General features: G+C 47.5%; 1 protein-coding gene across 3 annotated transcripts in view; it reads right to left on the bottom strand.

Annotated features, from left to right (window-relative positions):
- Window positions 1-4,839: 4,839 nt before the first annotated feature.
- The window catches only part of LOC102384353 (granulocyte-macrophage colony-stimulating factor receptor subunit alpha-like), a 45,520-nt gene continuing 28,161 nt past the window's right edge, over window positions 4,840-22,198 (bottom strand). Inside the window, exons 8-12 of one of the 3 annotated variants that reach the window (XM_006027300.3) lie at window positions 15,569-15,607; window positions 14,298-14,427; window positions 7,066-7,159; window positions 6,544-6,631; window positions 4,840-5,127 (exon numbers count right to left, since the gene is read on the bottom strand). In XM_006027300.3, the coding sequence (XP_006027362.1) occupies window positions 5,038-5,127; window positions 6,544-6,631; window positions 7,066-7,159; window positions 14,298-14,427; window positions 15,569-15,607 (441 nt within the window). In that variant the 3' untranslated portion in view covers window positions 4,840-5,037. The remainder of the gene's footprint in view (window positions 5,128-6,543; window positions 6,632-7,065; window positions 7,160-14,297; window positions 14,428-15,568; window positions 15,608-22,198) is intronic. The other 2 variants (XM_006027301.3, XM_006027302.3) reach the window with 2 other exon arrangements.

Here is a 22,198-nt window from a genome sequence, read left to right as displayed (position 1 = left end):
TGTTTGGGAAGAATTAATGACTGAGCAATGAATAGTTCAACTTTTTAAATTATACACAGTAGTATTAGTTTTAAAAACAAGTGTTAGTTTTATAGAAGTTTTTTTTAAATTGCACTGGACTAGGAAAGTAGGTCACTAGAAGGCATTATGGCTGCTTGGAAATGTTATTTACTTGCATGTGTTCTTATTGTCTGGCATCTTAAATTGGGTTGGGCTTGATCAGCAACCAGTGGGTGCATCTGCATAGCATGCTTTACTGCTTAGTAGACTAACTTGCTCAGTAAAGCATCACCATCTAAACATGTGCCATAACTGGTCTGTTGTAGCCTAAATTATTGCACTGCTGGATAGTCCTGTCACAGACCGGACTAAAGTGTAGTGCACTTTAAACATGTGTAGATGCTGTGCTTGGATTAGTTTACTCCAGTGCAAATTGTGCAGTAAACTCAGTCACATTAATTGCATATGTAGATGTGCCCAGTGTGTTTATAAAAGGGATTTGGTTTGGGACAACAGTCTGGGAGAGGAGTGTTTTGATCTCCATATTGATCTGTCATTTTGTATGCTCTAGTTGCATGGAGTTTGATTTGATAAATTGGCCTTTTTTTTTTTTTTTTTTAAGGGAGATCAGGCCTCAATTTTCAGATCTTTGTATACAGATTAATGCTCACTTGTGGGAAGACAGCAAAAGCAGTGTGAACTATGTAGGAGATCTAACAAATGGGCAGAAGACAATGTGAACAAGCTTGTTCATTTGCTGTTTAGTTGAGATGCTATTGAAATTTAATTTACGGGTTACTTTTGGCCCCTTTCCCATTCAAAATCCAGACAGTGAAGTTTAGAGCTTTTTATGCTGCTGCTCTTAATATAGCACATTTAACGGCTAGGGGCAAGAGACAGGATTTCTGTGTGAAGAGAATAGCTTACTACCTTATAGCTATACTTTAACTGAAGGCAAAAGTGTTCCAGCAGTATTGCTGAGGTTGTAAGTGGTGTATATTGGAAGGAATCTTTTTTTTCTTTGGCGTGCTATGTAAAGATAAAAGTATCCATGACTGATAGCTCTCAAGTTTGCAGCAGATGTAGTAAGCATTTCCATCTGAAAACCTAGCTTTCCATATAATTCAATGGTAATACAGACAGAATTCTGTACTACTTAATCAGCTGGTATTTCTTTACCTTCAATTCCAGTAAGCATGGTCCATTTGGCATTTCCACTGATTTCACAGTGGGTTCTGTACTTGTGGGGTATAACTGTGTGTGGTGGGGGGGGGGTATGTGGTCTGTGCATAGGAGCCCCCGCTCAGCCCCCTGAACCTGTCAGCCTCCACCCTGCGACAGCCCTGACCGCACGTCAGCACTGAGCTTGTCTGTCTGGGCTGAGCAGCAGTGGTTGGGCATAAATGTGGACTCAACGACAGACTAGCTTATCTTCTCTATATCATGCCTCTCATCGGGGGGGAGGGGGGAATTTATTTTTACTTTTTATTTCTACTAATTTTATTACTTACTGCATGTCTACATTATATCACATTTGATATGGCACAATGCAAGTTCTGTTTTTGACCACTGTGTGGTAGCTTAGCTATGTACGGAGGACACTGCATGACTACGGAACAAGTGTGTGACAGTCTCTGAGACCTTTCATGTGCGTGTTCTTGAACAGGTCCCCAAGTCTCTTTCACTCTGGACCCAGCATACGTACAGCTTGAAGCAGGCTTCCCACTGATTTCTGCTGCTCTCTTTTACTGTTTTCTGGTACTAATCCTGCAGCTTGTTCAATTGCATTTTGGTACACTCTGATTGAGAGCTTTTCTTTTCCCCCTGCTTTGTGTTATCTGTCATGGCGCTACTCTCGAGCCAGCTGATACACTGCTTGCCGCAGTGGAATTCAGGATCTTGTTCCATCACTTGCCCATGTTATCTATACCTTTCTGCTATGAGCATGAAGCAGGACTACTGTCATTGTCCAGAGACCTGCCACTAGCTTTACAAGCTAAATCTCTACTTCTGGTCAATTATTTCTGGCTTCCTGATCCAGTCTTTGTTTTTAATGAATATTTGTAACAAAACCAACCAGGGACTGGATATGTGTTTGGGAAACTAAATAGACAATTTGCCTCAGCTCAATTGGTATATAAGACTCAGACTATCCAGATTCTTAAGGTCATGGTGACCCAAATACTGCCTAGCAGTACTCATGCCAGCACAAGGGGCAAGACACCCTAGACTTGTCCCTTGCACATTTACTTCCCACTGGGTCCTGATTCCCAGTGGGAGGGATGTTTAATTTCAAAATCCTTCACTTCCATATCAAATTACAAGAGGTACATGCTGGGAAGACCCTGTTATAATGGCAGGCAGGGGTGCTCTTGTCTGGCGCAGGCACTGATGCCCAGTGGCGTATGGCTGTGGCCAGCACTGCACATCTGTGGGGGCTGTGAACGGTCTCTTGACTGCACTACCCGCTGCGCTTGCGCAGCACGGAGAGGAATCCCCATGCACTGGACACGGCTGATTTCCCTGCCCACTGCGGGCAGTGCCAGATTAAGGCTTAAACTACTTAAGGTACAGTTTAGGGCCTCGCAATATGAGGGGCCTATAACTAAGAAAAAAAAAAACTAGACTTTTCCTTCTAATATGACATAAATATACATATATATGGCTCCACACTTATTCATATTGAGTCCATAAATTTGTGCAGAAATAACAATAATTCATCTTAAAATTCCATAAAAATCCATTTTCATGAATTTCATGGATTATTTTTATCATATGGGGCCTCTTCAACTGGGCATAGTTTAGGGCCTCAGCATGTCATAATCCAGCACTGCTTGCAGGGCTTCCCTCCTGTGCTGTGTGAGGGTGGTGGGGAGCACGGGGCAACAGAAACTGCCTGGCAGGGGCTGTACATGGTTCATATGTGTATGATTTTGTATTGCATTAAAAATAAAAGGGAGGGGCGGCGGGAGAAGCTAATCAATAGAAGTGAAACAACAATGTCAGCTGGATATCTTTTATTGGACCAACTGTATAGATGGGATAAAGCTAGATAAACTTTCAAATCCAAACTTCCTTTGAAAACTTGTCTAATGTTATCCCAGCTATATAGCTGATACAATAAATGCATCATCCACAAATATCTTTGCTCTTTTAAGAATTATAAGCCTTCAGGATATGTTTTTTGCCATATAGCCCTAAAATTCTCCTCACTTCCTCAACACAACGCCTTTAAGAATATAGGTAATATAATTAAGTGAAAATGCTATTTTCAGATCTATTTTCTGAAAGAGTCTATTTAGTATTGAATTATAAATAAGAATCTGACTGTTTTTATTTACCCCTTCCCCCAATTCTATCCTATATTTCACAAACTATAAGCATATTATATTACTACCTAATGAGTTTATCTTTGATCCAACTTTCATACAGCGTTAAGGATGATGAGGTGTACATTCTCTCTGGAATGTTGTCCATCTGTTTATGCTTTGTATTTTACATCACATCCTGTGAAGATGCTCAAGAAAAAACACAGGGATTTTGCATGGGTGCATTTTCCGTAGTTTCATTATACCACCAAGTCCACTGTCTGTCTTTCCCAAAATGACTGCATTACACATTCCTAAAATGGGAATCCTAGTTATCCATTAGATTCAATCCATTATCTTTGTGGATTCAGAGTTTGTGCTTTCATTTCCTAAATATATTTTTGGGAAATTTAAGGATGGGAGGCCTGTAAACCCTGGTGCATCCTAATGTTGACCCAAAATTCCAGGTAAGAGGGCAAGGGGGTTGCTCATATATGCAATGCAGTTGCTAGTATGATCCAGGGGCTCATGACTCTCACAACTGTGGCCTTTACTGATGTGGGTTTCATGGCATGTTACCCCTGGCAACTTAGAAGTTGGACAGCTCTGCTGTAGATTGTGCTGCAGTTGTAACAGCTGCACGTGCAGAAGCCTGGAAAAATATAAATAGATTCATAGATTGTGAGGCTGGAAGGGATCCCGGCCAATCATTAAGTCCAGCCCCCTGCACCAAACAGGGAAGACAACTGGGGCCAGGTGACCCCAATGAGGTGACTGTCCAGTCTCGTCTTGAAGATTTCCTGGGTAGATGATTGCATCACCTCTGAAGGGAGCTTATTCCACAGTCTAGACACCCTAGCTGTGAAGAAGTTTTTCTTAATATTGAGCCTGAAATGGTTTTCTAGGAGTTTGTGACCATTACTCCTAGTTTTCCCAAGGGTGCCCCGGTGAACAGTTGTTCACCAAGCCCTTGATGTACACCCCTGATGCAGCGGTAAGCTGTTACCAAGTCCCCTCTCAGCCTTCTCTTTTTAAGGCTGAATAGTTACGGGTCCTTCAGCTTTTACTCATGTTGCTTGTCATGCAAGTCCCTGATCATACAGGTGTCCCTTCTCTGGATTCTCTCAAGCTTTACCACAACCATGTTGAAGTGCGGTGCCCAGAATTGGATGCAGTACTCCAGCTGTGGTCTCACCAAAGCCAAGTAGAGTGGAAGAATCACTTCCTTGGTTTTGCTGGAGATGCATAAATGTAGCCAAACCTCTACATTTGTTTCATCCGGGGTTACAGCTGGGCAATGTAGCTCACCTACATTCCTACAGCCTAGTGCACAGGGAAAAGAGAGTGAAGCAGCAGCAGCTCCCCCTCCCCTCCCCCTGCATTTGAAACTGCTCCAAGGTTGCACACACAAGTGCAGCTCCCAGCTGTAACTCAGACTGATTTTTGTGAAGTATTCTGAGTTACAGAATAACCCCAGACCAAACAGAAGTTCAGCGTTAGTCTGGGAGGGGCTAGCTGCTGGCTGGGAGCCTGCAGCCAGGTTCCCATAGCAACAGCCATGGCTTTCTGCCAGTGCTCACTGTAAAATTAGGAGCAACTGAAGATAAAGTTTTAAAGTTTTAAGCAACTTTATGTATGTATAGCTCTACCATCCATTAAAAATGACACAAAATATCTTGCAGTTTCCATAAGGGTATCTTGATTGTCTGAGCTAGGAAATCCAAATGTTTCAGTTTGCTTTTGGAAATGGAGATATTTCTTCCACAGTAGTTATTACTTCTTCAGTTTCATATTTTATTGATGAAGTCTCAAATTCTCTCTGAGGAAAGAAGAAAAAACATCTGTATTTCATACATGGGATTAGGAACAGATTTACTTCTTGCAGCTCCAGTTTATCCAATAGTGCTTGGGATTTCTCACAGACAGATTTGATCTTTTTGTCTATCATTTTTCTCTTGTACAGGCGCAACCCCCGCTTAGCGCTCCAAATTGGTTCTTGAAAAAACAAGCGTTAAGCAGAAATAGCGTTAAGCAAAACTGAAAGTTTTTGACAAACCAATGGGCAACTGTGAGCATTATAACGAAACTTTTCAAGCCTAAGTGGAATCGGGTATCAATGAAAAACAAGCATTATAGCAAAATAACACTAAGCGAAACATTGTTAAGCAGGGGTTGCCTGTATACCATAGTTTGTCCATTAAAAGGAAAAAGTACATTGAATAGCATAACAGCTTCCCCCCCATCCTATGGCAAAATGAGCATGAAATACTTGGCAGTGCATCGGATGTTTCCAAAAAGGTGTAAATATATATCCTTAGACCCAACTGTGATTATTTCAGGACTGTTGGCAAGTTAGAGCACAGGATTGTGTCTCAATTAATTATGTGAAACTGAATAAAAATTAAGGTGTTGACTTGGACATTTAAGTGATTTAATCTGTTCCTCAAAACATGAAAAAGAAAGTTACTCACAGTTTGTGATCTCCAGGGATCTTGGTTTTCTCTGATTTAAAAAAAAAAAAATTACCCAATTTTTGGGTTAAAAAAGTAACCCAAAATCCACATTTTTCCATGATCAAAATGAAACAATACGTGTGTGTGTGTGTGTGTGTGTGTGTGTGTGTGTGTGTGTGTTTGTCTGAGTGAATGTGTGCGTGTGTGTAATAGTGGCGTTTCATTTTAATCATGGAAAAATGTGGATCTTTGGGTTACTTTTTATCAGAGAAAACCAGAATCCCTGGTGATTTCTTTCTGTTTTCTAGTTGTCCATAGTAGAAACTAACCCACATATACTGTAGGTAGAGTAGAATTTTAGTCAGGTAAAATTCAAATTAAATTTAAGACAGTAATTAAGATAAAATACATCACTACTGGCAAAAGACTTGCCTTTATTTCTTTGACTTAATTCCATGTTTTAAATCAAGATTGTGACATTTACCCTTTTTGTCATTCTAGCAGATCCATTGGCTAGTGTTGTATTGTTCTGGATATCTTCAAGACACAAACATCTATCTGGTATTACAGGCAAATTTACCAACCCAAGTAAAAATCTAATAATTCAATCTTTACTTTTGCTGGCAGATATGTACTGAAGGATCACTAGTTTATCATCACTACAATAAGAGCACTTCTAGGATGAAACACTCCATCCAACACCAAATATTACTTCATATGATATTCCTAGAATGTATAAAAATTGAATTGCAAGCAGCACACACACAAACAAATATACTCACCTGTATTTTTGAATCAATGGCTGCAGGTTCACTAAATTTGTTCTTTGGTTGTGGAATAGGAGGGAAAAAAATTCTCATTTTACAATACCTATGGGAGGAAAAGAAGATGGTGAGGAAAAGAAAAGATTTGGTGTAGAACATGTACATATATTTTCTCTGCTATGTTGGAGAACGTTCTTATTTTTCTTTCCTGCGATAAAGAACAGGGGAACTAAAAAATTTAATTAGATTAACTTAAAGTGGAGTGATATTCTTAAATTATCTCAAATTTTGATTGATGTTATTTGTTTTGTTACTGAATAACAGTGTCATGCTTCTAAGTATAATTAGGGCCTTTACTCCCGTAAAGAAATACTGGGTCTCACATTCAATTGACCTGTACTTTTCGAAGTCATTTACATCAGCACAAAGTGGATGAAAATTTTGACAAGTCAGCAAACTTTAGTGCTAGTGAAAAAATAAACAATAACCATATAAATAAAACAGACACAATTACAATTGATTAGGGTTAGTTACAGTTACCTTTTGGAGAGAAGAAGCACAAGCAGTGCCACTGTGACTGTTCCAAGTATAAAGATTAAAACTATTATGGTTAAAGACACAGATTCTTCATTACCTGAAAGGTAATCACAAAGTTAGTCATTACTAGCATAGTGAATGGGTTCTTATACAGTGAAGTAAAATAACACTTTGGTGCTTGATAGTAATGAATAATTGTATAAAATCTGTGTTATTTTAGAATCCTTTAACTTGCTACTTTCCAGCAGTGATTCTCAACAAAGGCGCCAGAGCATCCTGGGGTGCTAGGAGATCATTTTAAGGATGCTGTATGTTGCTGTGGAATATTAGGAAAATTGGGCTGCATCCCCATGAGTGGGAATGTAGGATTTGTGGTGCCCCAAAGCCCTTTGAGGTGCCTCAAAACACATACAAAGCATGGTAATCCATTCACCGTGCTGCATATTTGCAGTGCAGCAGCAAACTTAGATACTGGGAAATCCTGGTATCTAAAAACACTGCATAAAAAAAAAAGTGGCGCAGCACACATGGCAGCAGCATGCACCACGAGTAGCCAGAACATGGCCAGCCAGAGCTGTGCTCCAGCTGCCGGCCAGACCACAAGCAGTCAGATTACCATTGTTGCTGCCTCAGGAGGCCCTCAGGATTTCGGGTAAGGCTGCTGGGGCCAGCCCTTTACCCCACCTGGGTCAATTTGCTGCATGCCAAAGTGCATGTGCAGGGGCATGCCTGGGGATAACTAACAACAGCACAAATATGTGCCGTTACTATTTGTCCCCAGGGAAATGCATGTTCTGGTTTGTGGGCATGCACCTTTAGGCGTGAAAACAAGTATACAAGGCCACATCCAAACAAGGGTGGACATTTGTTTCTCCTGGGGACAGGAAGCAGTGGTACACCTTGTGCTGCTACTATTTGTCCCTGGGGAACACGCATGCTACACACCTTGCCAAGTGAACAGGGCCTGCCAACAGGGAAAGCAGTTTGCTGGCAGTTGCTGGAGGCAAGAGGAGGAAGGAGGAGAGAAGCCAGGCACCAGATCCTGCCCAGGAAAGGTAAGTGATCCAGTTGCCTGTACCTTTGGTTGTGCTGACAGTTTGTTTGGTGTGGTGTGTACCCTGAGAGGCTGGGAGTGACTGCCGATTGCTGAGTGAGTGTTGATTGCTGATTGTTGTGTGATTGTTGCCTGCTGTGTGATTGCTGCCTGGGCCTGACAGAAGCCCAACAAAGGGGTGAGTCAGCCCAAACCCAGAAAGATATAAAAGGAGATTCCCCAGGTGACCAGGGAGCCAGCGAGCAGGGTCTGCCAACAGGGGAAGCAGTTTGCTGGCAGTTCATGAGTAGTAGTATGGTCTATTACCACACAATCACCCTCGGGCATGGTGGCAACTCGTTGTACCCGGAAGCATCCCAACATCGCTGAGACCTCCACCCAGACAGACCCTGTGGCCCCGGACTGCGGGGGCTGCCTGGTGCAGCTGCTGGCAACAGTGCATGGGGGCACCCCCACTTGAGAGGTATGTCCTTGGTGGAGTCTCTGGAGGGCCGAGTGTGGGAGTTTGAGGAGGAGATACGTCAGCTATGCACCATCAGAGCCCACGAAGATTAAATTGACAGCTACTGCCAGGCCCTACTCCAGGAAAAAGAAGAAGTAGAGAAGAAAAGAGTGAAGGAGAAGGTGGCCACAAAGAAGACTGGCCACAAAGACCCTCCTGGAGCTACCTGGAAGACAGTAGTTTCCACATCCAGAGCATATAAAGCTAGGGCTGCTCCTCCCCTGACGCTGCATAATAGGTACGCTCCCCTCATACATGAGGAGACTCCAACAGAGACACCAGAGGAGGAGGTAAGTACTCCCACCCCTAGGAGGGGACACCAGGTGGTGGTGGTGGTGGGGACTCTCTCCTGAGGTCTCTCCATGCCCCTATTTGCCATCTGGACCCCCTGGCCTGAGAGATCTTCTGCCTTCCTGGGGCCCACATCCAAGACGTTGCGGAGAGGATGCCCAAGTTCATCCGTCCCTCTGACTACTACTCCATGCTTGTCATCCACGCGGGAACAAACGACACGGCCAGGAGTAATCTGGACTGGCTTGTAAGTGACTACAGGGGGCTAAAGTAGTTTTTTCTTCTGTGCTCTCTGTTGCAGGCCATGAATCCAAGAGGGAAGGCTGTGTGGAAGAAGTAAACAGACGCCTCCAACAGTGGTGCTACCATGAGGGCTTCAGTTTCTTTGACCACAGCGTGCATTTCGGGGAGAGAGGACTCCTGGGATGAGACGGCATCCACCTCATGTGGAGCGGTAAGTCCCTGTTCTCAGCCAGGATGGCTGATCTCCTGAACGGGGCTTTAAACTGACTGGGGGGTGGGGAAACTCCAAGTGGAGCAGGCCTGGGGACTGGCACACAGGAAAGCTCCCACATGGAGTCCACTAAGATAACTGTTTTTGAAAATGTTAACAGACCGGTTCTCCCATAGCATCTCAGGAAATCAAGGGTGTCATTTGGGGGCCTCAGCTGCCTGTAAACCAATGCTAGGAGTATGGGGAACAAGCAGGAAGAGCTATCCCTCGTGCTCTCTCGGCCCTCACCAGGGTCCCTTGTAGCCAGGATGCAGTCCAGCTGTTGCATGAAGAACATAGTCCTGTGGGCAGCCCCAGACTGGAGATTGTGCTGCCAAGAGCTTCAGGGCCTCAGGCAGGGACTCTGGGTGCCATCAGGGCTTGCCACATGCCCACAGCAGAGGCATGGTGCCTGGGGGCCAGGCAGTGGAGAGACAGGCCCCAGGAGGAAGAGCCAGGGTCTGCAACACTGCTGCGGCTGGCCCATGCCCACAGCAGAAGGACATGGTACCTGGGGACAGGCAACAACTAGGGGCATAGGCCCCGGGGGGTCAGGTCAGGCATCTGGAGACCAGTCTGAGCCAGCTACAGAGGCATCCTAGCCATGTGACTCTGCCCCAGGTACAAGACTAGCCCCTTGCTGGTGTCACAGTCAGAGGCAGATTTGCTCTCAGTTATATAGATTCATAGATGTTTGGGTCAGAAGGGACCATAGCAGATCGAGTCCGACCCCCTGCCCTGGGCAGGAAAGCGCTGGGGTCAGACGATCCCAGCAAGGTGCATGTTTAGCCTCCTTTAAAGACTCCCAAGTGGCGAGCACTTACCTCCCTTGGCAGCCCATTCCAGATTTTGGCAACCCTTACTGTAGAGAAGTTCTTCCTGATGTCTAACCTAAACCTGCGCTCTGTCAGTTTGTGGCTGTTGTTCCTAGTTACTCCAAAGGGTGCCCTGGTAAACAAAGCATCTCCTATTCCTTGTTGTCCCCTCCCCTGATGAATTTGTAGGAGGCCACAAGATCACCTCTCAGCTTTCTCCTGTGGAGGCCGAAGAGATCCAGCCCCATACCATATAAGTGGCCCTCCTCTGAACCCTTTCAAGGTTGTCCACATCCTTCCTGAAGTGTGGCACCCAAAACTGGACGCAGTACTCCAGCTGCAGCTTGACCGATGCTGCATAAAGGGGAAGTATCACCTCCTTGGACCTGTTAGTGTTTACACATGCGCTACTGTGCAGTAGCTAATATGTGGTTAATCTAGTACAGGGGCAGGCAAAATACAGCCGATGGGCTTGGTCAAGCTTGTCAGGCAATCTGGCCCATGGGCGCCCACCAATTAATTGTACCTCGCCCAGCCCTTCTGCCCATGAGGGTGGGAGTGAGATGCCCACATATCATGGGCAACTGGTGCCTTCTGGCTCTAGGGGGGCACCAGTGGCCTATCCCAGAAGCACCGGCTGGGGTCCCGCTGTGGCCAATCCCAGAAGCGCCGGCAGCAACCCAGAAATGTCGCTGGCAAAACTGGAAATGCCACCAGCGCTTCTCAGGGAGGCACCAGCCAGTGCTCCCCACTCCCCAGCCAGTAAGGGACAATTTCAGGGGGGGCACATGTCCCCCTGTCCTTAGCCAATGCATTGCCTATTCCATGTATACACACACCCCTGTAACATACCCTATTGTGCCTCGCTCCCACCCTTGTGCACAGAAGGGCCCAGCCCTGCCAGCATGCAGCTTCCAAGCAGGGCTGCTGCTGTCACTGCTGTAGTTGCTAAGGGACCTGCTTGGGTTCTTCAGCATCCCACTCACTCCAGGCACCGGATAGGGAAGGGGCGGGGGCAGGAAGGGAAGGGAAGCTGCACCTGGGCAGGAGCACAGAGCATGGGACTTGGGCTGGCAGCAGTGCAGAGCCCGTGCTCAGGGGGTGGCAGGGTGTGGGTTTAAGGGGGGGGCAGGAGGTGTGGGAATCCCCTACTCACTCCCCACCCATGGCACAGAGCCCCCACCAGTGGTGGCAGCAGCAGCACCAAGTCGGGGTGCTTGGGGTACTTGTGCCCAGTGCAGGTGCTGCTGCCAGAGGTGTGTGACTCCAGCTAGCGCTGCACATGGGGGCAAGGAGCACAGCCTGTCTGGCTGCCTCTATCGTGCAGAAGTGGAGGGGAGCCCCGGACCCTGCTTCACCATGGAGTCTCAAGGCCTGCGTGGCAGGGAGTGGCAGAGGCAGCTGGCTCCATCTTGTGGGGCTTTCCTCCAATGGTGCATGAGTGCAAGAGCTGCATGTGTGCCACATGGAGCCCCACATGATAGAGGTGGGCCAGTTGGGCTGTGCTTCTCATCCCCATGTGGTGACCAGGATGTGGAGCCACCTGTCAAGCAGCAGGGCTACCCTTGTGGTCCTCAACAGCTCACCAAAACTCATTAAGCAGCTAGCCCTCCAGCCAAAATAATTGCCCGCCCCTGATCTAGTAACTGTATCTACAGGTACTAGCAAACTGTGCATTAAACTAATTTACTGTGACCCCGTGACAGTGACGCCCCGCACGAGGACCTTCCTGGAGAGCTTCCTGAAGGACGCCATCCGAAACAAGTACGCCAGCGACCTGAGGGCCGAACCTAACCAGGGCAAGATCTTCGACGTCACTTTGAAGCGGGACTCCAGCAACCACTTCATGCCCAGTGGGAGCTTCACACGCTTCGCGGACTGGCACTTCCTCCACTGCGCCCGGGGGCCATCCGCTTCGGCCACTGGGACAAGAGATGCCGACGGTGCGGCTACACAGCAGAGACCGTCCCCCACGTGCTGTGCAGCTGCAAGCCACACCCCAGAGCCTGGCAGCTCCGTTGCAACGCTGTCCAGGACCACCTGGTGAGGGCCATCCGGGCCGCAGCGGGGGAGGTCTCCGTGAACCGCACCGTCCTGGGCTGTGAGAGCCAGATGCGTCCTGACATCGTCATCGCCAACAAGGAGGCCAAGAAGGTTGCGATCATGGATGTTACCATCCCCTTTGAGAACCGGCGCCAAGCCTTCACCGATGCCTGGGCTCGCAAGCGGGAGAAGTATGCCTTGCTGGCCGACATCCTGAGGGCCCGCAGCTATGACGTGACGGTCAACGCGCTCATCGTGGGAATGCTTGGAGCCCAGGACCCCAGCAACAAGAGCATCCTGCGTGCCTGCTGCGTCTCCCGCCGCTATGCCAAGCGGATGCGCTGCCTCATCGTGTCCGACACCATCCGTTGGTCCCGTGACATCTACGTGGCACACATCGCAGGCCACTGCCAGTACACTGACCCCACCAAACGAACCGTCGCCAGACCGGACCCAGAGGGGACCGTCTGAACCCCACCCCTCCGCACCAGATGGACCTTCACTTCGAGAGGATTCTTCAACAACAGACAACCCTGATCCACCCAAAGAGGACCCCCACAATGAGATCCTAACTCCCCGCTACCCCCGGGCTTAGTTGGCTAACATTGTATCTCCTGTAACCTAGTTGAGTTCCCCTCCTCACCCCGATCCTTCAATTGTTAGTCCCTCGCTCGGGCGCTATGTATTTCCCTACCAGCTTTGTCAGCTTTTTTGGATTCACAATCCTGAACATTTACTAATAAAAGTCCTGTGCATGAGGGACCTCGAAGTGGGACTCCAGCAACCACTTTATGCCCAGCGAGAGCTTTATGCGCTTCGTGGACTGGTGCTTCCTCCACCGCGCCCACCTCAACTGCCTGCCTCTGAACCGGGCCGTCTGTTTGGCCACCGCGACAAGAGGTGCTGATGGTGCGGCTACGCAGCAGAGACCCTCCCCCAGGTGGTTGCAGCTGCAAACCGCATGCCAGAGCCTGGCAGCTCCGCCACAACGCTGTCTAGGACTGCCTAGTGAGGGCCATCCCAACCGCAGTGGGAGAGATCTCCATGAACCGCACCGTCCTGGGCTGCGAGAGCCAGATGCATCCCGACATCGTCATCACCAACGAGGAAGCCAAGAAGGTCGTGATCGTGGACCTTACCATCCCCTTCGAGAACTGGCACCAAGCCTTCACCGACGCTCGGGCTCGCAAGCGGGAGAAGTACGCCCCGCTGGCCGACATCCTGAGGGGCCGTGGCTACGATGTGACAGTCAAACGCACTCATCGTGGAAACGCTCGGAGCCTGGGACCCCAGCAACGAGAGCGTCCTGTGTGCCTGCCGCGTCTCCCGCCGCTATGCCAAGCTGATGCGCTGCCTCATGGTGTCCGATACCACCTGTTGGTCCTGTGACATCTACGTGGAACACATCATGGGCCACCGTCAGTACACTGACCCCACCAGATGAACTGCCGCCGGACTGGACTCGGAGGGGACTGCCTGAACCTCCCCTCTGCACCAGATGGACCTTCACTTCGAGACGATTCTTCACCAACGGATGACCCTGCTCCACCCAAAGAGGACCCCTGCGGTGAGACTCTATATGGACTAAGACACTTTTTCTTCGGACCGCTTCTTCCACCATTGCGGACCGTTGTAACGGGTTTGTGTGTATCTATCTTCTTTTTCTCTCAGTGTCGCGAACCCCCTCCCTCCCCTTCCCCCCTCCTCCCTACCCCTGGGCTTAGTTGGCTAACATTGTATCTCCAGTAACCTAGTTGCGTTCCCCTCCTCACTCCCATCCTTCTATTGTTAGTCCCTCGCTCGGGCACTATCTATTTCCCTACCAGCTTTGTCAGTTTTTTTGGATTCACAATCCTAAACATTTAGTAATAAAAGTCCTGCGCATGAGTAGATGGTGACATTTTGCTGCTCATTAAGTTCGTTTAATGCACAGTAAAGCGTCTCGTGTAGGTGTGCCCTGTGAGTGCAAGATAGCAAGTGAAATAGGGAATTATTGGGATAAAATTAAGTCAAGAATATACAGTCTTCCATTCTTACCAAACTCAATTGTTTCACTCCATTCCCCCCAGTTTTCACTTATGAGACAGTTGTATCCACGGGCTCTGATTTTCAAGAAGTGCTTTTTCTTTGCATTAAAATTTTCAAATCTGTAGGTGTTCTCATTTACCTAATATCAAAGCAATTATGGGAAAAAAGTACTCAGTCTCTGCATAGATGTTAATAATGTACAAATTTCCATTTTCTAAAGCAAGCTTTATATGAAGACCATTTCTCCGTAATGTAAAAAGTGTGGACATATGCAGTTTCTTCCAAAGCATTTCCCTCTACTGACAGTTTTCTGTTTGGAAGTTATTTTTTCTCCGTTAAAATTTGAAAGGTCACAACCTGCAATTTAATTCTTGTGCTCAAAAGAGACTTCTTGGTCCCCTTCCTTGCTAATGGCTCTTTAACAGAAACTGAAAAGGAAGATGGACTTCTATCAGTTTGTCATATCAGAGATTTGCAGGGTTAGGTGATATTGTGAGAAGTAAATTCCTGCATTCTCCTAATACTTTTCACTGTGTTTGTGATACATTATTACTTTAGGACTCAGGCAATAATGTGTCATAATTACTATTCCATACATATTGTATAGACCCACAAGATGTACATTACTCTATAAATCTATAGTACTCTTGCTGGGATTTAATTCCTCTAAGGTCTAGGATGGTTTTCTGGACTGAGGCAGGATAAGTAAAGTAAATTGCTTAAAGAAGGCAGGTTATGGCAAATGTTTGTGCCTCAATAGAGCACCAGTGCTTTATGTGAGCTCAAGTTTTCCTGTGTCTTTAGTTAAACTATCTTAAAAGAAGGAAACAAACCATGTGTGCCACCTTTTCTATGACTAAATTCAAGATCAGATAATAATCAAAAGATGGTTTTACTACCTTCTGAAATCAAACCATGTGTAGGGGGAAACAAACCATGTGTGCCACCTTTTCTTCAGCTAAATGCAAGATCAGATAATAATCAAAAGATGTTTTACTACCTTCTGAAATCAGTGGGAAAATGAGATGTGTAGAAAGGTCTCTCTCTACAGTATCAAATGTGTTGGAGATCTCTATTACCAAATCCACTGATTGTGATTTAGTGATCTGGAATTTTTCAGAATTTTGTAAATAAAAGTATATAACAAAGAGCATTAAATATTTAGTCGTCACCTGGGCATGAAAATTATTTGCACGCGCGTAATAATATTTTACACAGTGATAAGTGTATAGATCAAGGCAGCAAAAAACTGAAGATCCATATGGAAGTAGAAGACTTACGATTGTAGGAGAATCATCTCTCCTTTCTGCGGGATCAGCCTGACAACAAAAGATATATTTTTACTTTATCATTATTTTATTACCAAGTAATCATAATAATCCAGCTATTTCTTTTCTTTTCTTCTTCTTTTACTTGATTGGCCCATGGTAAAATGCCAATAGCATTTGACGTATTTAAGCTGTGATGATTATGAGGGATCCCAGTTTTCTCTGATTTAAAAAAATTCCCAATTTTCAGTTTAAAAAAGTAACCCCAAATCCACTTTTTGCCATGATCAAAATGAAACACCAATATATACATATCTATATATTAGCAGCATTTCATTGAAATCATGGAAAAATGTGGATTTGGGATTACTTTGTTTAACCAAAAATTGGGGATTTTTTTTAAATCAGAGAAAACCAGGATCGCTGAGGATTATACAGTAAGTGTTATTATAAAAACTCATTCATTTACCTCTACTAGAGGTCTTCGAATACTTGATTTTTCAGTTGGGAGAAACAGTGAAAAAAATAGTTATGATAAACAACTATTCACCATTCTGCACATGTAGAACCTACTCTGTGGGTGCACCTAACACATCACCCTACAGCGACATAGTGATACATTAGGGCTGTGTGAAGCTTCTGGTGCTGATTCAATTCAGAGGAGATTCGGCCTGATTTGGTGACCAAATCTCCAAATCCAAACTGAATCAGGGGACCAATTAAAAAGTTGAAATCAATCCAAAGCTCTCTGAATCGATTCAGAAAAGATTCGTAGAGCTTCAGTGATTCAGGCAGTCTCCACCCGCTGCAGCAGGGAGCCGGACCCAGACTCTGAGCTGGTAAGTAGGGGGCGGGGGAGGAGGGACTGGGGGAGGGGACCATGGGGGGGCCCTGCCAGGCCCCATCCCCTGCCTGTTCCCTCAGCCCTCCCCAGCACCTGCTAATCCCTGACTGCTCCCCTAACCCCCTCCATCACTGCCCTGCCCACCCCAGCTCTGGCACTTTAAGAAAAAAAACAAAAGAAAAACCCCTGTACTCACTGCCTCCATTTTTTTAAGGGCTGGAGCTCAGGCGGGCAGGACAGCCATGGGGGAGCTGGGGGAGTGGGCAGGAGTCTGGGGTTTCATGGCAGAGGCCCCCATGCAGTGAGGGGCAGTGGGAATTGCCCCCTGCCTGGCAGCAGCCAGTGAGTGGGGGGGTTTTTTCCCCAAAGAGTTGGGACTTGAGACAGGCAGGGCAGCCACTGAGAGCAGGCACGAGATGGGGCCTGTGTGATTCGGAGATTTGGTGATTTGGCAGCAGCCGAATTTCCAAATCAGATTCAGCCAAATGAATTTGGGAAAATGACTTGAATCACCGAATCGAATCACTGTCCCTTGAATTAGCTGAATCCGAATCTGAAGTGAATACTACCCGCTTCACACAGGCCTACGATATGCTACATCACTGCATGGTGCTGTACAGTGACATAGCAATCACGTGCATCTACATGTGATTGCCAGTTAGGTCACCATAGTGCATGCTTCCTGGCTATAGTGTACTGCTAGTCATGTGCTTCCCACAATTTAAGCATGTGTCGCCTGCATGGCGCAGTAACAGCCTGTACTGCACCATGCTTAGTACTTCCAAAAGAAAGTACTAGAACACGGCACAGTAACAATGTCACCATATGGTGATGTGTAAACATGCCCTGTTTCTCTCATTTTGGTCAGTATCATAAATTATGATACTTGCTAAACACAAGTAGATTTGCTATCTGCAAATGCAAGTAGCAAATTTACTTGCGATTACTAACTGTGCAGTAGCACTCATGTAGACACCTGACCAGGAGCAAATCTGTAGGGCTGTGTGAAGCTTCAGTCGCTGATTCGATTCAGCAGAGATTCGGTCCAATTTGGCGGCCAAATCTCGGAATCCGAATCGAATCAGGAGACCCTTTAATCTCTCTGAATCGAATTGGAACCCTCTAAATCGATTTGTAAAGATTCGATGATTCGGACATAGACACAGCTTTAAAAAAAATTTTCTACATACCTCAAGGTACTAGGGGGCTCGTGAATGCTGAGGTGGATGGAGCATCCCATGGGAGCACAGGGGGGTCCCCAACACACTCAGCAGTGGACCTGGAAGCACTTCTGGTCTACTTCTGGGTCTGTTACGGAGCACGGGGGGATCCCCACCCCCCGGCTCAGCGACCGGTGCCTCCTGGGTCTGGGGGTGCACTTGGGGGCCCCCAGCAGCTGATGGTTGAGCTGGGGGGGGGTGAAAGTGGGATTCCCCCGTGCGCTCAGCGGCAGACCCGGAAGTGGACTGGAAGTATTTCCGGTCCACTTCCGGGTTCACTGCCAAGCACGCAGGGGGCCCCCCCACTCTCCTGTGGGACGCTCCATCCACCCCAGCTTCACAGTGTTTGTGAGCCATGCCTGGTACCTCGAGGCATGTAGAAAAATATTTCAAGCCGTGTCTATGGCTGAATTGCTGATTCTCTGAATCAGCATCGAATTTTCAGATTCAGATTCGGCTGAATTGAATTGGGACAGTGATCCAAATCAATGAATAAAATCACTGTCCCTGATTCGGGCTGAATCTGAATTGAATGTGATCTGGAGCGGGGGGCTGGGAGATCCCAGCACCAGCTCCATGATCACGGGGCCTGTGCTTGGAGATCCTGACCTCCCAGCACCAGCTCAGTGACTACAGAGCTGGCGCTGGGATATCGGGATCTCCCACCACCCGCCCCTTGACCATAGAGTTGGCGTTGGGAGCTCTCTGCTAGCAGGGACTGAGGAGTCTGTTCCCTACCCAGCTTCATGATCACAGAACTGAGTAGGGAACAAGCTCTCTAGCCCACACGCTGTGATTGCGGAGTGGGGGCTAGGAACTGTCCTGGTCAGGGGCAGGTCCCAGCCCCACACCCCAAATGGGTGATAGAGGTGGGGCAGGTCCCAGTCCTCTGCTCCCATCCACTAGTGGGGCAGCTAATAGCAAGTAATCCCCACCCAGCTAAGGGCTCATTGCTAGCTGCCCCACTAGTGGATTGGGGCAGGGAGCTGGGATCTGCCCCTCCCCTGAAGCTCTTTCCAAGTCCCCTGCCCTGATCTGGGAGCCAGGGCTAGGAGCTCCGGCTGGGGCACATTGTCCCTGCCCCAGAAGCAGGCAGCCCCTGAGGGCAAGGAACAATGTCTCAGCTCTGGCCCAGAGACAGCTGTCTCCTGGCCTGGTGCTCCATGCCAGCTCCTGGGCTAGCACCCAGGGGAATCCTAGAGCTCCTCCTGGTGGCACCAGGGGCCCATTGCAGGGCCCTAGGAAGCAGGAGCAGTTTGCTGCTATTAGCAGCAAATCTCCCACTTCCCTACATGTGTAGACTCCTACCTGGGAGCATTTACTCATGATTAAACTGCTCTCAGATCTAATGCACATGTAGACACACCCACAGAGTAAGTGCTACATGTGGGGAATGGTGAAGAGTTGTTTATTTTCGTTCATTTTTCTCATCTAGGAATAAACTATGCAAATTAACCTATAGCAGTAAATCTGACTTACCTATTACATTTGAGAGACAAAAAGCCTTTTTTGTGCTGCTGGATTAGGTGGGGGAGAGAGACAGAATAGACATCTAACATTGGTCTGGAGTAAGGAACTGACCCTTTACTGACCCCCTTTAATGAAGGTCACAGAAAGCCTTATGAGATGCTGGAAGCCCCAGACAATGCAGCAACACAGAGGTGAGGGTAGTGTCTGTAGGCATAGAGAATTTTTTTTCAAGTGAGGGCCTAAAGAACCAATTCCAAGTGTTTTCTTATCCATACAAAGACACGAGGAAAACTTAGCTAAATGATGCTGTCACTCACACAAGGGGATGGGGCTTTGGAGGTTTTGCTGGAAAGGTTGGAATGGAATCAACTTAGCAAGGGTACTGGGAGGATGGGAAAATGAAGGATGTTATAATGAGGCAGTGCATTTTTGCACAAAGGAAGTCTGGCAAAGAATTTAAGATATGTGGAGAAGAAATGGACTCTGCAAAGTGGGGACAGAGCCCAAATATGGAGGTGGGATTAAACTGCACAATTCAAAGCCTGTATTACAGGCTGTTCCCCCACATCAGGGAACAGTTGGACCTGAGATTAGTTCTCCAGCTGTCTCACAGAAAGTAGCTGAAATCAGACAGTTTTTAGACCTACTTATACAATTTATGGTGCTAGGCTGCCATCGTGTGGTCATTCTGTTTGATTGTCTCAAAACTAAAGTAAGTTCAAAGCTAAAGTTGGTGCATGCTTGCACTGGTGCACAGCAGTCCTATCATGCAAGGACTTTTAGATCTGACTTTCATTAGGTCTAAATTAGCCCCTTAAATTAGTCACTTAATATTCAGTGGGTGCATCTACAAGTGTAATTAGCATGTAGCAATAAACTCCAGCATAGTTTGTGCCAGAGTCAGCTGTTCCTAGGCATAGCATCTTCACGTGTACCTGCGTACCGCAGCTGTTTGAGCTAGGGTGGAGCAGCCCCAGGCTGGCAGAGAGCATGGGAGTCAGCCCTGGGCTCCAAGTGGCGGCGGAGGATGGTGAAGAGGCTAGGTGGGGCACAAAGGGCTTGTCCCCACGAGCAGGAACATGGGTTTCCCCAGGGACAAACAGCAGCAGCACAATGTGTGCTGCTGCTACTTGTCCCCCTGGAATGCCCATGCCAAGTGCCCTCTGGCATGCAGCATGTTGCTCCGGGTGGGGTAGGAGAGCCTCGGGCTAGCAACTGTGCTGACCCTTACCTGGAGTGCTAGGGGCCTCTGGAAGCTGCAGCATGGCAATCCTGCAGCAGGGAGCCTGGCCAAGAGCCAGTGTGTGGCTCTACCCAGCAAGGCTCCGGTTTTGGATGGCATGCACTGCCACCACGTGTGCTGCCCTACTTTTTTAAGAATGGGTTTTTCGACTCCAGGATCTCCTGGGGTCAAACGCCCTCCCCTGTGCTGCAAGTTAGCAGTACAGGGAACACCTGCATGTACAGCATGTGCGGTGCCAACAGGTCTGTGGTGCTTGGTACTGCACATCCATGCTTGTCTGGATCCACCAAGGGTACTACAGCACAGGGCTAGCTGGCAGGCAGCCCTTGCTCAGTAGCACTTTTGTGCCCTAGCTAGCCCCAGTCACTGTCTACACGTGCTTTTCGGCACACTAAATGACTCTGCCATAGGATAATATTTGTTCCATTCAGTACTTTCTTACAGTGGAGTCAATTTGTTTCCTGCACCCTAAAATGGGCACACATGTAGATAGTACTTAATCAGCTATGCAGTAAGGTGCACATGTAGATGCACCCAGTAGGTCTTAATTAACCCCCTCAATTATTATTTGGTCAGTTACTCTGGTCTTTTAGCCCAGTTTCCCAAATGTTGTCTTCTTGTGCTTTCCTATTCAGTTTCTTTCTTGTGACATCCACAGGATCCAGGCTGTAAGAAGGGAAGTTGGGTTGGATGAATGGACTATAAGGTGGATAGAAAGCTGGCTGGATTGGTAGTAATCAATGGCTCGATATCTAACTGGCAGCCAGTATCAAATGGAGTGCCCCGAGAGTCCCTTTTGTTCAGTATCTCCATTAACAATTTGGAAGATGAGATGGGTTATACCCTCGGCAAGTTCACAGATGACACCAAGCTGGAGGGGTGTAGCGCACGAAGTGGAGGGTAGGGCTAGGATTTGGAGTGACCTAGAAAAATTGAAGGATTGGGCCAAAGGAAGTCTCATGAGGTTCAACAAGGACAAGTGCAAAGTCCACTTATAGTTTTATAGTTTCATAGTTGGCAGGGTCAGAAGGGACCTGAGCAGATTATCAAGTCCGATCCCCTGCTATGGCAGGAAAGAGTAGTGGGGTCAAATGACCCCGGCAAGGTGTTTGTCTAGCCTCCTCTTAAGACCCCCAGGGTAGGAGCCAGCACCACTTCCCTTGGAAGTTGGTTCCAGATCCTAGCCACCCTGACTGTGAAGTAGTGCCTCCTGATGTCTAGTCTGAATCTACCCTCTGCCAGCTTGTGACTGTTATTTCTAGTCACTCCTGGTAGTGCTCGGGGGAACAGGGAGTCCCCCAATGCCTGCTGGTCCCCCCTGATCAGTTTGTAAACGGCCACTATATCCCCCCTCAGCCTTCTTTTGTGGAAGCTGAACAGGTTCAGGTCCCGTAGCCTCTCCTTGTAGGGCCTGCCCTGCTGCCTCCTGATCATGCGGGTGGCCCTCCTCTGGACCCTCTTGATGTTGTCCACATCCCTCCTGAAGTGTGGCGCCCAGAACTGGATGCAGTACTCCAGCTGTGGCCTGACCAGTGCTGCATAGAGGGGGAGGATCACCTCCTTGGACCTGCTTGAGATGCATCTGTGGATGCGTGACAAGGTATGGTTGGCCTTCCTGACCGTGTCCCCACACTGTCGGCCCATGTTCATTTGGCATCAATAACGATTCCAAGATCCTTTTCTGCCTCTGCACTGACAAGAAGGGAGTTCCCCAACCTGTAGTTGTGCCGCTGGTTCTTTCCTCCAGGTGCAGTACCTTGCACTTATCAGTGTTGAAACCCATCCTGTTCTCATCTGCCCACCCCTGTAACCTGTCTAGGTCTGATTGCAGCCTATTCCTCCCTTCTAGCGTGCCCACTTCCCCC

Source organism: Alligator sinensis, unplaced genomic scaffold (genome assembly GCF_000455745.1).
Source record: "Alligator sinensis unplaced genomic scaffold, ASM45574v1 scaffold395_1, whole genome shotgun sequence".
NCBI classification, from domain to species: domain Eukaryota; kingdom Metazoa; phylum Chordata; order Crocodylia; family Alligatoridae; genus Alligator; species Alligator sinensis.
This window is presented reverse-complemented; position numbering and strand designations above follow the sequence as displayed.